The following is a 12099-nucleotide window of genomic DNA, read 5'->3' on the forward strand; positions in this document are numbered from 1 at the left end:
CGTTGTTTGGAGAGTGATGCTCCGTCGCCCTTTTCACCAATCGCCTTCGAGCTTCTGCTATATACTCTTAAGACATAGAGGAAAAAATTCAACCGTCGGATTTTAAATAAGTATAAAGGTGTGGGCGTGGCTAAGCCTCAAACTTTGACCTTTCGCCACGCCACTCTTTTTTTCACAGCTCCCTATTGGACTCCTTTTACCCAATCACCTGGAATCTCTGGTAAATAGCAGCTGACAAGTTGAGGTCACTTGGTCTATAGTACTGGCAGGTTTTGAAAAAAGGCGGGGCTTTGGGAGCATGGCGAAATTCGCCATCACGCCATGGCAATACGTTTGCCTCTCATTTCTTCAATTATCGTGACATCGCCACAAAATGTCTGGTGAGTGATCCTAGTCTGACCCCCAATAGAAATGGGCATCTGAGATTTGTGGGCGTGGCCTATATTCTGAAATAGCGCCCCCTAGGACCATTAAAACTGTCAGCCCCAAGACAAGGTTTGACTGAGGATTACGAAAATTGGTACACTCATGTAGGGTCTCTGGCCCTACAAAAAAGTCTCTTGGAGCCAAGCGCAATTTCGCACAGGAGGTCGGCCATTTTGGTCCAAGTACTCGATTTAGTGGTTTTCGCACACGTTGTTTGGACATTGATGGCCCGTTGCCCTTTACACCGATCACCTTCAAACTTATGCTATGTACTTTTAAGTCAAAGGGGAAAAAATTCAACCGTCGGATTTTAAATAAGTATAAAGGTGTGGGCGTGGCTAAGCCTCAAACTTTGACCTTTCGCCATGACATTACTTGACTTAATAACTCCCATGTGCATGATCAGATCTAATTCAAACTTTGTCTGTGTGATCACTGACCACATCTCAAGACAACGACAATGTGGACAGCTGACATCACCTAAGCCCCGCCCCCTGACAACAGGAAGTCTATTGTTTTATGGTGAAATGCCCATATTTGTCCCCTCTAATTTAATGAAAATGACACTCAGGTCATACAGTGTCTTCATGATGTTTTAAAGACCATTCAGATCTGATAGCTTTCCAGAAAGGGAGGGGCTTTGATGCCATGGTGAATGCTGGCGTGACGCCATGACCTTACATTTGACTGTAACTTCCACAAACGGCCTCCGATTTGCCCGAAACTGAATATGGCAATGAACAATCATGTCCTTTAGCCAATGAGGCACAAACGGTTGGTGAATGTTATATAATGTCACCAAAGCTGACCTCAATGGGACTTTTCTGTAGTTGGTCACAGCGCCACCTAGATAACGTTATCCTTCGATAACTTTAAAAAACATGGTCAGAATAGCATTAAAGTTGGTCACTGTCATCACACCACCAGTGTGGTAAAGATAGAGGATTCCCTAGTGGTGAGACATAAAATATAATGGTGGGCTCAAAGGGGATGCTGAGTCAGGGTGAGTTGCGGACAAGGTGGCCGTTAGCATTTTCTGGTGTTGGGGTGGTCGACGTTTGTGTTCTGCGGACGTGCCCTGGTGCCCCGGGCTGCCGGCCAGGCTGGAGCGGCGCGGAGCTGCGAGGGCCGAACGACGCTGCTTGCAGCTTTAATTCTTTTTTTATTATTCTTAGCCCGCTTTGAACGGCTTTTTGGGGACCTTAACATACCCCAAAACTCACAATATTTTGCAAACTTGTCAGGCCTAGTGAAAATTTTGATATTTTAAAGGTCCCAAAAAAATCTCAAAGAAAATGGCTGAACAGCGCCCCCTACAAAGTGAAAAAAAAAACCTCTCCATAAAGCTTAGTTTATCGTACAGTTATGAAATTTGGTACACTTGTAGTACTCAACAGTCCGCACAGAAAAGTCTCTTGCAAGCATGGTCAATATCAAACAGGAAGTCGGCCATTTTTGGTTGAAATGGCGATTTTTTGCCGTTTTTGCCGTTTTTAGGGTCCGTTTCTGATTGGATTGCTCGATCATTTTTCGCACGATCATCTCAAAAACTGTGTAAAATTGTTCAGAAGGGATGGGTGAACAAAATGAGACAAGGATTCTGACTTTTCGTATATGTTGAAGGGGCGGGGCCAGGCCTCGAAGTTTGACTACTCGCCAAAAAAATTTAAATTGCTATAACTTCATAACTGAATGGAATAGAGTTACCAAACTTTCTGTGGTCATTCTTCATCCACCCACAAAGTAAAATGAATGGTCGGATGATGACATCACACAAGCCCCGCCTCCTCAGGACCAAAAAGGTCAAGTTTTACTGTGAAAGGTCCCAAATTGTCCCATTTCACTTAATCACCACGAATTTGTAGCTGGTAACTCAAGACAAGTGGGGGTTGCTTGGCGTCCTTTTATGGGAGTTTTCGGCAGAGGGCGGGGCTGTGGCGGCGCGGCGAAGTCAGGCGTACCGCCGTGGCCATACGTTTGCCTCCCATTTCGTCATTTCTAAAGATATCGTCACGAAGCTTCTTGTGAGTGATCCTAGTCTGGCCCCTCAAAAAATCTTATGTCAACATCCGGTGGGCGTGGCCTATTTTCTGAAATAGCGCCCTCTAGGACCATTAAAACTGTCAGCCCCAAGCCATGCTTTGACTGAGAATTACGAAATTTGGTACACTAATGTGTTGTCTCAGGACCTACAAAAAAGTCTCTTGGAGCCAAGTGCAAAGTCGCACAGGAAGTCGGCCATTTTGGTTCAAGTACGCGATTTAGTGGTTTTCGCACACGTTGTTTGGAGAGTGATGCTCCGTCGCCCTTTTCACCAATCTCCTTCAAACTTCTGCTATATACTCTTAAGACATAGGGGGAAAAATTCAACCGTCGGATTTTTCAAAAGTTGAAAGGTGTGGGCGTGGCTAAGCCTCAAACTTTGACCTGTTGCCACGCCACTCTTTTTTTCACAGCTCCCTACTGGACTCCTTTTACCCAATCACCAGGATTCTGTGGCAAACAGCAGTAGACAACTTGAGGTTACTTGGTCTCCAGTACTGTCAGGTTTTGAAAAAAGGCGGGGCTTTGGGAGCATGGCGAAAATCGCCATCACGCCATGGAAATACGTTTGCCTCTCATTTCTTCAGTTATCGTGATATCACTACGAAACTTCTTGTGAGTGATCCTAGTCTGACCCCCAAGAAAAATAGACAGCTGAAGTTTGTGGGCGTGGCCTATTCTCTTAAATAGCGCCCCCTAGGACCATTTAAACTGATAGCCCCAAGCCATGCTTTGACTGAGGATTACGAAATTTGGTACACTAATGTGGTGTCGCAGGACCTACAAAAAAGTCTCTTGGACCCAAGCACAAAGTCGCACAGGAAGTCGGCCATTTTGGTCCAAGTACGCGATTTAGTGGTTTTCGCACACGTTGTTTGGAGAGTGATGCTCCGTCACCCTTTTCACCAATCGCCTTCAAGCTTCTGCTATATAATCTTAAGACATGGGGGAAAAAATTCAACTGTCTGATTTTTCAAAAGTTGAAAGATGTGGGCGTGGCTAAGCCTCAAACTTTGACCTTTCACCACGCTACTCTTTTTTTCACATCTCCCTATTGGACTCCTTTTACCCAATCAATAGGAATCTCTGGCAAAAAGCAGTTGACAAGTTGAGGTCACTTGGTATCCAGTACTGGCAGGTTTCGAAAAAAGGCGGGGCTTTGGGAGCATGCCGAAAATCGCCATCAAGCCATGGAAATACGTTTGCCTCTCATTTCTTCAGTTATCGTGATATCGCTACGAAACTTCTGATGAGTGATCCTAGTCTGACCCCCAAGAGAAATAGACAGCTGAAGTTTGTGGGCGTGGCCTATTTCCTTAAATAGCGCCCCCTAGGACCATTTAAACTAATAGCCCCAAGCCATGCTTTGACTGAGGATTACGAAATTTGATACACTAATGTGGTGTCTCAGGACCTACAAAAAAGTCTCTTGGAGCCAAGTGCAAAGTCGTACAGGAAGTCGGCCGTTTTGGTCCAAGTACTCGATTTAGTGGTTTTCGCAGGCATTGTTTGGAGTATTATGCCCCATCGTCCTTTTCACCAATTGCCTTCAAACTTCTGCTATATCCTCTTAAGACATAGGGAAAAAAATTCAACCGTCGGATTTTTCAAAAGTTGAAAGGTGTGGGCGTGGCTAAGCCTCAAACTTTGACCTTTCGCCATTACATTTCTTGACAATAACTCCCATGTGCATGATCAGATCTATATCAAACTTTGTCTGTGTGATCACTGACCACATCTAAAGACAATGACAATGTGGACAGCTGACATCCCCTAAGTCCCGCCCCCTACTACAGGAAGTCTATTGTTTTATGGTGAAATGCCCATATTTGTCAAGATCTGAAAGCTTTCCAGTGCACCAAGATAAGTTTAACCTACAATAACTTCAAACAGCGTGGTCAGAAAAGCATTACAGTTGGTCTGTGTCATCACACCACCAGAGTCGTAAAGGTAGAGTATGCCCTAGTTGTGAGACGTGTAATATAATGGTGTGCTCAGAGGGGATGCTGAGTCAGGGTGAGATGCGGACGAGGTGATCGCTTGCGGTTTCTGGTGTCAGGGTGGTCGACGTTTCTGTTCCGCGGACGTGCCCTGGTGCCCCGGGCTGCCAGCCAGGCCGGAGCGGCGCGGAGCTGCGAGGGCCAAACGACGCTGCTTGCAGCTTTAATTATTATTATTATTATTACTCAGCTGAGAGCAGTCAAAGTGAAAACAGGAGTGAAGAAAGGCTAAGCCATGTGAGAGGTCAGGCTGTAGCAGTCTGAAACAGCAGGCAGTAATCTCATGCAGCCGCCATGATGGAGTTATCTAACCTTCCAGCTTCTTATCTCAGACTTCTCTTTACAAGGACTTTGTTTCTCATATTTGCTCTGCGTTTCTCTTCAGTCCCAAAAGATTAGCTTGGTTACTGTCGCACCAGACAGACAGCCTGAAGCTTGTTTCACGTAAAACCTCTGTGCATTCGTTTGGTTCCCCCAGGAGCTTCGTTCCAGAGAAGAGGAGCTGACTCGTGCGGCCCTGCAGCAGAAGTCTCAGGAAGAGCTGCTGAAGCGTCGGGAGCAGCAGCTGGCCGAGCGAGAGATCAATGTGCTGGAGAGAGAGCTCAACATCCTCATCTTCCAGCTCAACAAAGACAAGCCCAACGTGAAGAAGAGGAAAGGCAAATTCAAACGTTCTCGCCTGAAACTGAAGGATGGAAACCGCATCAGCCTGCCCTCAGGTCGGCAGAGCAGATCTAATCTTCCTTTTTCACTTTGAATCGCCTGATATTAATGCTTCTTCTGCATTTTTTTACAGCCAAATGGTAAAAAGTGTTTAGTTTTACCTTAAAAACACGTATCTGTTCACCAAAAACACGCCACTTTAGTTGCATGTGCGCAAGGATGCTAGTTGTGTAATCCTGTTATAAGACCAGCGATTGAAAACAACTGTGTTACACATATTCATGTTGCATCCTGCAGACTTTCAACACAAGATCACCGTGCAGGCGTCGCCCTCCATGGACAAGAGGCGAAGCCTTCACTGCACCAGCTCCTCTCCTCCCAGCAGTCCGACACTCATCCCCCGCCTGCGAGCCATTCAGCGTGAGTTCACTTCCTGGTTTATGTCAAAGTGTTTCAGATTTATTTTTTTGTTCTCGGGTGAATTTCTTAGCCTCTGTGGAGTCAAATCCGCTTGTTTAAAAATGTAACAACTGAAGGAATCACATCAGCTCACTGGGAGCTGAACACGGGCCCCGTGTCTTTCACGAGGACGAGAGACACGGGAACAAAAGCCAGAGCTTTAAGCAGTCAGCCAGTTGTTTGAACAGTGACAAGACTTTAGTCACGCACCAACGCCCTTGTAATAACCAGAGCAAATTCCTCTGGTGCATTTCTGCTAGATGGAGAAGTTCAGACACAGCAGATTGTTGCTGAGATTCACCGCAGCAGCATTAACAGATGACCTGATAACCAAACATAAACATATGCAGAAAAAGAACAGCAACACAGCAGCGGCTAACACAATTTCCTTTTAAATAACAAGTTATTCACTTGAGATGAGCTACACAACACATTCTAACGTGTTCAAAACCATTTCGAAAAATGGTACAGATTTTACTACAAGTGCTACTAATGAGATTTATGCCACAGATGTGGGCGTGTCTGCTCTTTCTGTTATTCTGTGTGTCGATAAAAAGCATTAAAAATGTCTGTTAAAGTAAATTTAAGCAGGAAAAGTAAACTAAAGTACACGTTTTGGGTTTTATATCATTATTTAGTCAATCTAAATCTATAATCATAAAGCAACTTTCAAGCATTGATAAATCAACAGTGCTTTGCAGCAAACTTCAACTGACTCTTAAGTTAATGAAAACAAAATAAAAGAAGAACATTTTATGTTAGTAGGAATAAAATCTTAGCGGATAAACAAAAAGAGAAAAATGCATAAGCAACAATTAAGAGACATCAAAGTTTTTTTTTAGTTATACTTTGAAAAGATCAGCTTTAAGATGCTTCCTGTGTAGGAACATGTGTGGTAGTAACAGGACTCTGTCAACAGTTACTCAGGATGAGAGCAACCGTACCTGGGGCCGCAGCTCCCTCTTCAGGCCAGAGGAGTTTGACGATGTGAAAAAGGGAATCAAAAAGAAAGGAAGAACCTGGGGCCCCAGTTCAGTCCAGAGCAAAGAGCGGCCCGCTGCAGCTGAGAGGTGAAGGTCACACACAAACACGGGTTAGCTCAGCTAAGACCAGACGCGGGATTCATCTTCACCCGTCTTGTGTTTAGAGTGCGTCCTCTGTCAGACGGCAGCAGCCCCTGGTCCACCAGCCTGCTGAAGCCCCAGAAGTCTGTTCCCCTCGCTGCGTTGTTCGTTGAACAAGGTGAGCTGATGAGTTCGTCATTTCTTCAGTTTTTAACGTAAAATTAATAAATAAAACAGTAAAACACCTTATTATGATTCCTTATCAGCTCTTATTTATAAAATACATGAAAAAACATCACACCTGAGTTTTACTGTTTGTTTGGGGGTAAACAGTTTTTATGGCTTCCTTTACGATCTATTGGCAAGTACCGGCCAGAATAATAGAACGAAGTTTAAAACTTCCGTGTTTGTTGTTTTCTTTAGAAAAATTGTCAAAACATAGTGACGAGAATATTGAGGAATGCTATTCTTTGCAGCTGGAGACTTTTATCCATTTGAAGAACTAATCTGGGTTATTGATGTGTGCTGTCCATTCCTGTGTTCCCAGCGGGAGTCGGGAAAGATGAGGCGTTTTCCCAGGAATGTCCCGACAGCAGCTCCAAACCAAAGCAGCTCAAGTTCCCCAATCAGGTGTACATCGATCTACCTCTGTGGAGGGACGAGCAGCAGCCCCAGGGCCCCGGGGGGAATAACGGACCTGGAGATGCCGGGGTCGGCGCAGGAAGTCCGGGCGGCCCGCCAGAGACTCCTGACGACCCCTGCACCACCACGTCCACCTCATCCACCTCCACCACACCACAGCTGACCCCTACGAACAGCCTGAAAAGAGCATCGGCTCGCCGCAAGACAGACTCTGCGCTCTACGGCTGCGGGTCTTTGCTGGCCTCTCTGGTGCTTGGTTATGACATCAGGGAAGCGATCAAAAACTCAGCCCCAGGGGAGGATGGCGAGCCCCCAAAGGAGGAGAAGAAGAAGAAGGAGGGCCTATTCCAGCGGGCGACCCGGTTCCGCCGCAGCACCTCGCCACCAAGCGGTCGCTCCCGCAAGGAAGAAACGTCATCATCCAACAACACCGCCACCGCTGTCACCGCCGCCGTTGCCCAGCCTGTCAATCTCGTCTCCATGTCAGCCATCATGGAGTGCAACTCCACCAAGTGCCTCCTACAGTCGGAGGTGGAGGTGTCAGAGCCCAGCCCTTCCAAGACCGAGCATGTGGCCAACAATCACCGCTCTGACCCACCCAGACCCGGCAGAGCATCAGCAGAGAAGCCCAGTAAAAAAGCTGAGACACAAAAACCAGTACAGAACCAGAACCAGCCCCCAGAGCAGAGACACCACAACACAGGAACACGTCTGCGCAGAAAGAAGTACACCACCAACCACACCAGTGAGTAGGCCACGCTACTAGGAAGGGAGGGGTGTGGGATTTGTACTGTTCACTGACTCTTCTCTTTCTTCTCAGCCAACGGCCCGCCCTCCGTACCACCTCCTGCCACGCAGAAGAAGCAGCAGAAAGATGAAAAGCCAGTGAGCGGAGAGGCCGTCCCGCGGCCGGTTTCATTCCGGGCCAAGCCTCACACCTGGGCCCTGCTCCGAGGACGCAACAAGAGCTACTCACTGGGTCACTACTCCGGGGAGAAAGCAGCCCAGAACCTGAACATGGTGCTGTCTGCGGAGGTGGGCTGCTCCCTGCTGGACATGGACACAGAAGGACAGAAACGGGACTGCACCGTGCCTCTCTGCCGCATCCAGAGTTCCCCGGCACGGCCCTCCGTCTTCGAGCTGGAGAACAAGTTCCTCTCCTGAGAGCCTGGAGAAGGAAATCTGCCCCCAATCCAGACGATCCAGACCCAGGCTGCCTTTGTCTTTTTTGTTTTAGGTTCTGTTTAGGGCAGTAGAACCCAGATCTGTCTTAGAGCCAGAGCACGGTGACACCAGCATGTCACTGAGACTGAGAGCAGCCTTTAGTCACTGCCATGCCTTCAGAACACACACACACAAACACACACACACAAACACACACACACACAGAGCACTGAACCTGAGTGGGACATTTCAGAGCCAGATCAAAGTCTTTGTCGCCCCCTCCCTGTTTCATCTCATCACTGCAGCTCAACGTTGACCGCTGCTGCAGCTCTCCCCACACACCACCCCCACCTTTTTATTTATTTTCATCAGTAATTTAATATGAAGACTCGACCTCACCATAGCTGCTGCAGGAAACACATTCCACGTCGGCTTCAGAGGTGTGTGTGATCACACTCGTAGAGAATCATGCATGCATCTGCTTTTTAAATGTTTGAATATGACTTTTTACCCACTACCAGCCTAATGCTGCAGTCTTTTTTTACTATGTTTATGACTTTTTTAAAGTGAAGCCGTGCTGCAGAACCGTGTTTGTTCCATTAAAAAGGATCATAGTGTGTGTTTCCTCTCGCAACGCCCTGAGGATTTTTTACATGCAGGTAGAAAAACACTGGAAGTCTTACAAAGCAGACACTGAGAAGCTGTGGTCATGTGCTGCTGATATGTATTTATAGATGTTTTTGTTTTGGGGGGAGGGGGGTGGACCTCTTCAAGCGTAAATGTTCAGTCAAAAATAAAATAAAAATCATTGCAAATCGATGAATTAAACCACATTAGAAACAAGTGTAAGTCGCTTTGGACAAAAGCGTCTGCTAAATACATAAACATAAACATAAGTGATGAGCTGAAATGTTGATATTTGATCTGCAGTGCCAGGTTGTTTCATCAGTCATTCCCCATCTGTTTGCCCCTTTTGTATTTCAGTATTTATAATTGAACTGTTACGTTTACTTGGTTTCTTATTTAGTTTAGTCTGTTTTGTTTCTGATTTTATTCAAATTTTAGCAATAAATGTCTCCATCTGCTCAAATAGCCATCTAAAAAGGCCCAGGAAGGTCTGGAGATGTTTGAATTTGACTAAAGACAAAGGCTCATTATTATTATTATTATTATTATTATTATTATTATTATTATTATTATTATTACTGTAAACAAGCAGCCAGTTATGTTTTGCTCAGGAGTCCCAAAGGACTGAATATCTTAAACTGAAAAGCAGATATTTGCAAATCTGACTGAATGTAGACCTAAATATGCAGGTATGAGTTACAGTTCAAGGGTCACTAAAATGTTTACTGAGAACTAATTATATGCCCGATCATTGTTTCACTGTTTAACTCACCAAGAACTTATTTTCATGAGGTAATGAATGACCAGATGGTGTAAATAAAGTCCTGATATGTTTATTTTTTCTGTATTTTATGACCACAGCCTTAAAAGACCAGCTGGGGCCTTAGCAACTGTTTAGGGTGCTGTCTGTTTTTCAGTCCTGTAAGTTTCACTCAGCGTTTGTCATCCACCGTCACGTTCAACACACGTTTCTGTCGGGATTCTCCATGACTCAACATTCCACTGCACTGGATGAAAGGCAGCAACACTATTTCTAAAGCTTCTGTGTTGCGTGAAATGCACCGGCACTGATTCTTCTCCGATCCAGAACCACTAACAGAACCTGCTGCTTTGTGAGAAGAACATCAGCGGCTTGTGCAGCTGGTAGACCTGATGATAAAAAGTATCAAAAATGATAAAGCTTGTGTCACACTGACTATTTTCCGGCTCATGATTTCCGTTAAACTGTTTGTCATCTTTACAGTATTGTTTTTTTTTTTCATGCCTGATCGATAAACATTATCATGTTTTATCATTTTAAATAAAATCTAAGTCAAGGCTATTGTGTGCGTGTTTTTATTTTTTTGTCTTGTTGCAAATGATAAATTTTGCAAGAGCATTCTAGTAATTTTTTCTAGAGATTTTTTTTTCAGTGAACAAAATACAGGAAATTTCCAGGAGATAAGGGAGTTTTAAGGCCAAAACGGGAAACATGACAGCTGGTTCTGAGGTGTGATTGCTGCTGTGGTCTATAACCAAATATCGGATCCCATTGTCGGTAAATCTTTACTTGATTTGTGCCAGCCTGGTTTTAGGCTGCACCACTGCACTGAAATTGCCCTTATTTGTGTGCTGAATGATGTCTTGGTGTGTTCTGATTCTCACGCACTACTGCTTTTATTAGATCTTTCCGCAGCCTTCGATACAGTTGACCATTCCAACTTCCTGGACCATCTTGAGTCCTGGGTGGGTCTCAAGGGTACCACCTTGGAATTTTTCTGTTCCTACCCCTTGGACAGGCCTTTTAGTGTTGACATTGGTGGGTGTACTCCCAGTCTCCTTCTTCCTTAGGGATTGCCACAGGGTTCTTGTTAGGTAATTTTCTTTTACCATCCAGGGTTACTTTAGGGAAAGTTCAGGGGTTATATTAATAAGCCGATCGATTAACCCATACCAATCTTTACTATCAATAAACAATTTAAACTTTGCAAAGTGGAGAGAGATCAGTGATACGCACAAGTCGGTAGTCAATTCGCTCTCATCAGACAGAACCCTCAGAAAGCATTTAATAAGGACACACAAAATGGTAAAACGCACACACATTTACACACAATAAATCATTGACGCACACACTTTTACATTCCTTTAGACTCTCAGCAAGCAGGGAGACATCAGGTGCGGGTTATAAATCAACAACCAGAAAGCAGTCACAGGGCGTTCTTACTGATAAGCCAGGACTGGAAGGAAAGAGGCTAGGTCGAACCTTCCCTTCCCTGTAGGTCAAACGCTTGTCTGTTGCCAGAGTAAAATAAACTGGACGAACCTTTCATTTAAAAGTAATTTATCCATAATGTATCCAACAGTTCTGTCCTTGGGCTACTACTTTTTTCCATTTATATCCTCCTTTTGGAACCAGTCCTAGAATAGTGTGGCTTAAAATACCACGTTTACGCTGATGACTGCCAAATTTACCTGGCCATGAACAGATCAAATGCTGTCCAACCCCATCATGGCTGCCTACCCGACGTGAGAAGTCCTAAAGTGTGCCGCCTAGCTTGTTTAAAACTGATTGTTAAGTGGCTACTGTCACGATACGGTGGTGTGGACCCAAAATGCAGTACCCAGGATGACACGGAGGCAGGGATGAAGATCTTAAGTAAAAAGTCTTTATTTTGTGGATGAGCCAAAAACCAACGTAATCCAAACTGGGAGTCAAAATCCAAAAAGCCAAAAATCCAAAAGGTCAAAAAGCAGATATTTATCTGGGAATCAAAAAAAACTCTGGTTAAACACAGAGGGACTAAACTGACAGAATCAACAAACATTAATGGACCGACACAAGACAAAGACCAGGCAGGGCTTAAATAGACTGGGAGAGGCAATCAGGAAAACAGGCAGCAGGTGTGCGGAGTGAGCTGCTGGAGGGAAGGCAGGTGATGATAATAATCTTAATGGGGAAACAGAACAGAGAATGGCAGAAAACCCTAAAATACAATATTTAAACCTAAAGACTGGGGGAAAGGCTCACACAA

General features: G+C 45.0%; 1 protein-coding gene across 1 annotated transcript in view; it reads left to right on the forward strand.

Annotated features, from left to right (window-relative positions):
- Positions 1-10405, forward strand: part of map3k21 (mitogen-activated protein kinase kinase kinase 21) — a 34714-nt gene extending 24309 nt beyond the window's left edge. Inside the window, exons 5-10 of the mRNA XM_054750216.2 lie at positions 4948-5188; positions 5430-5552; positions 6511-6661; positions 6739-6833; positions 7203-8042; positions 8118-10405. Coding sequence (XP_054606191.2) covers positions 4948-5188; positions 5430-5552; positions 6511-6661; positions 6739-6833; positions 7203-8042; positions 8118-8461 — 1794 coding nt within the window. The 3' untranslated portion in view covers positions 8462-10405. The remainder of the gene's footprint in view (positions 1-4947; positions 5189-5429; positions 5553-6510; positions 6662-6738; positions 6834-7202; positions 8043-8117) is intronic.
- Positions 10406-12099: the final 1694 nt, after the last annotated feature.

The sequence above is a fragment of the Nothobranchius furzeri genome, chromosome 12, assembly GCF_043380555.1.
Source record: "Nothobranchius furzeri strain GRZ-AD chromosome 12, NfurGRZ-RIMD1, whole genome shotgun sequence".
Lineage (NCBI taxonomy): Eukaryota > Metazoa > Chordata > Actinopteri > Cyprinodontiformes > Nothobranchiidae > Nothobranchius > Nothobranchius furzeri.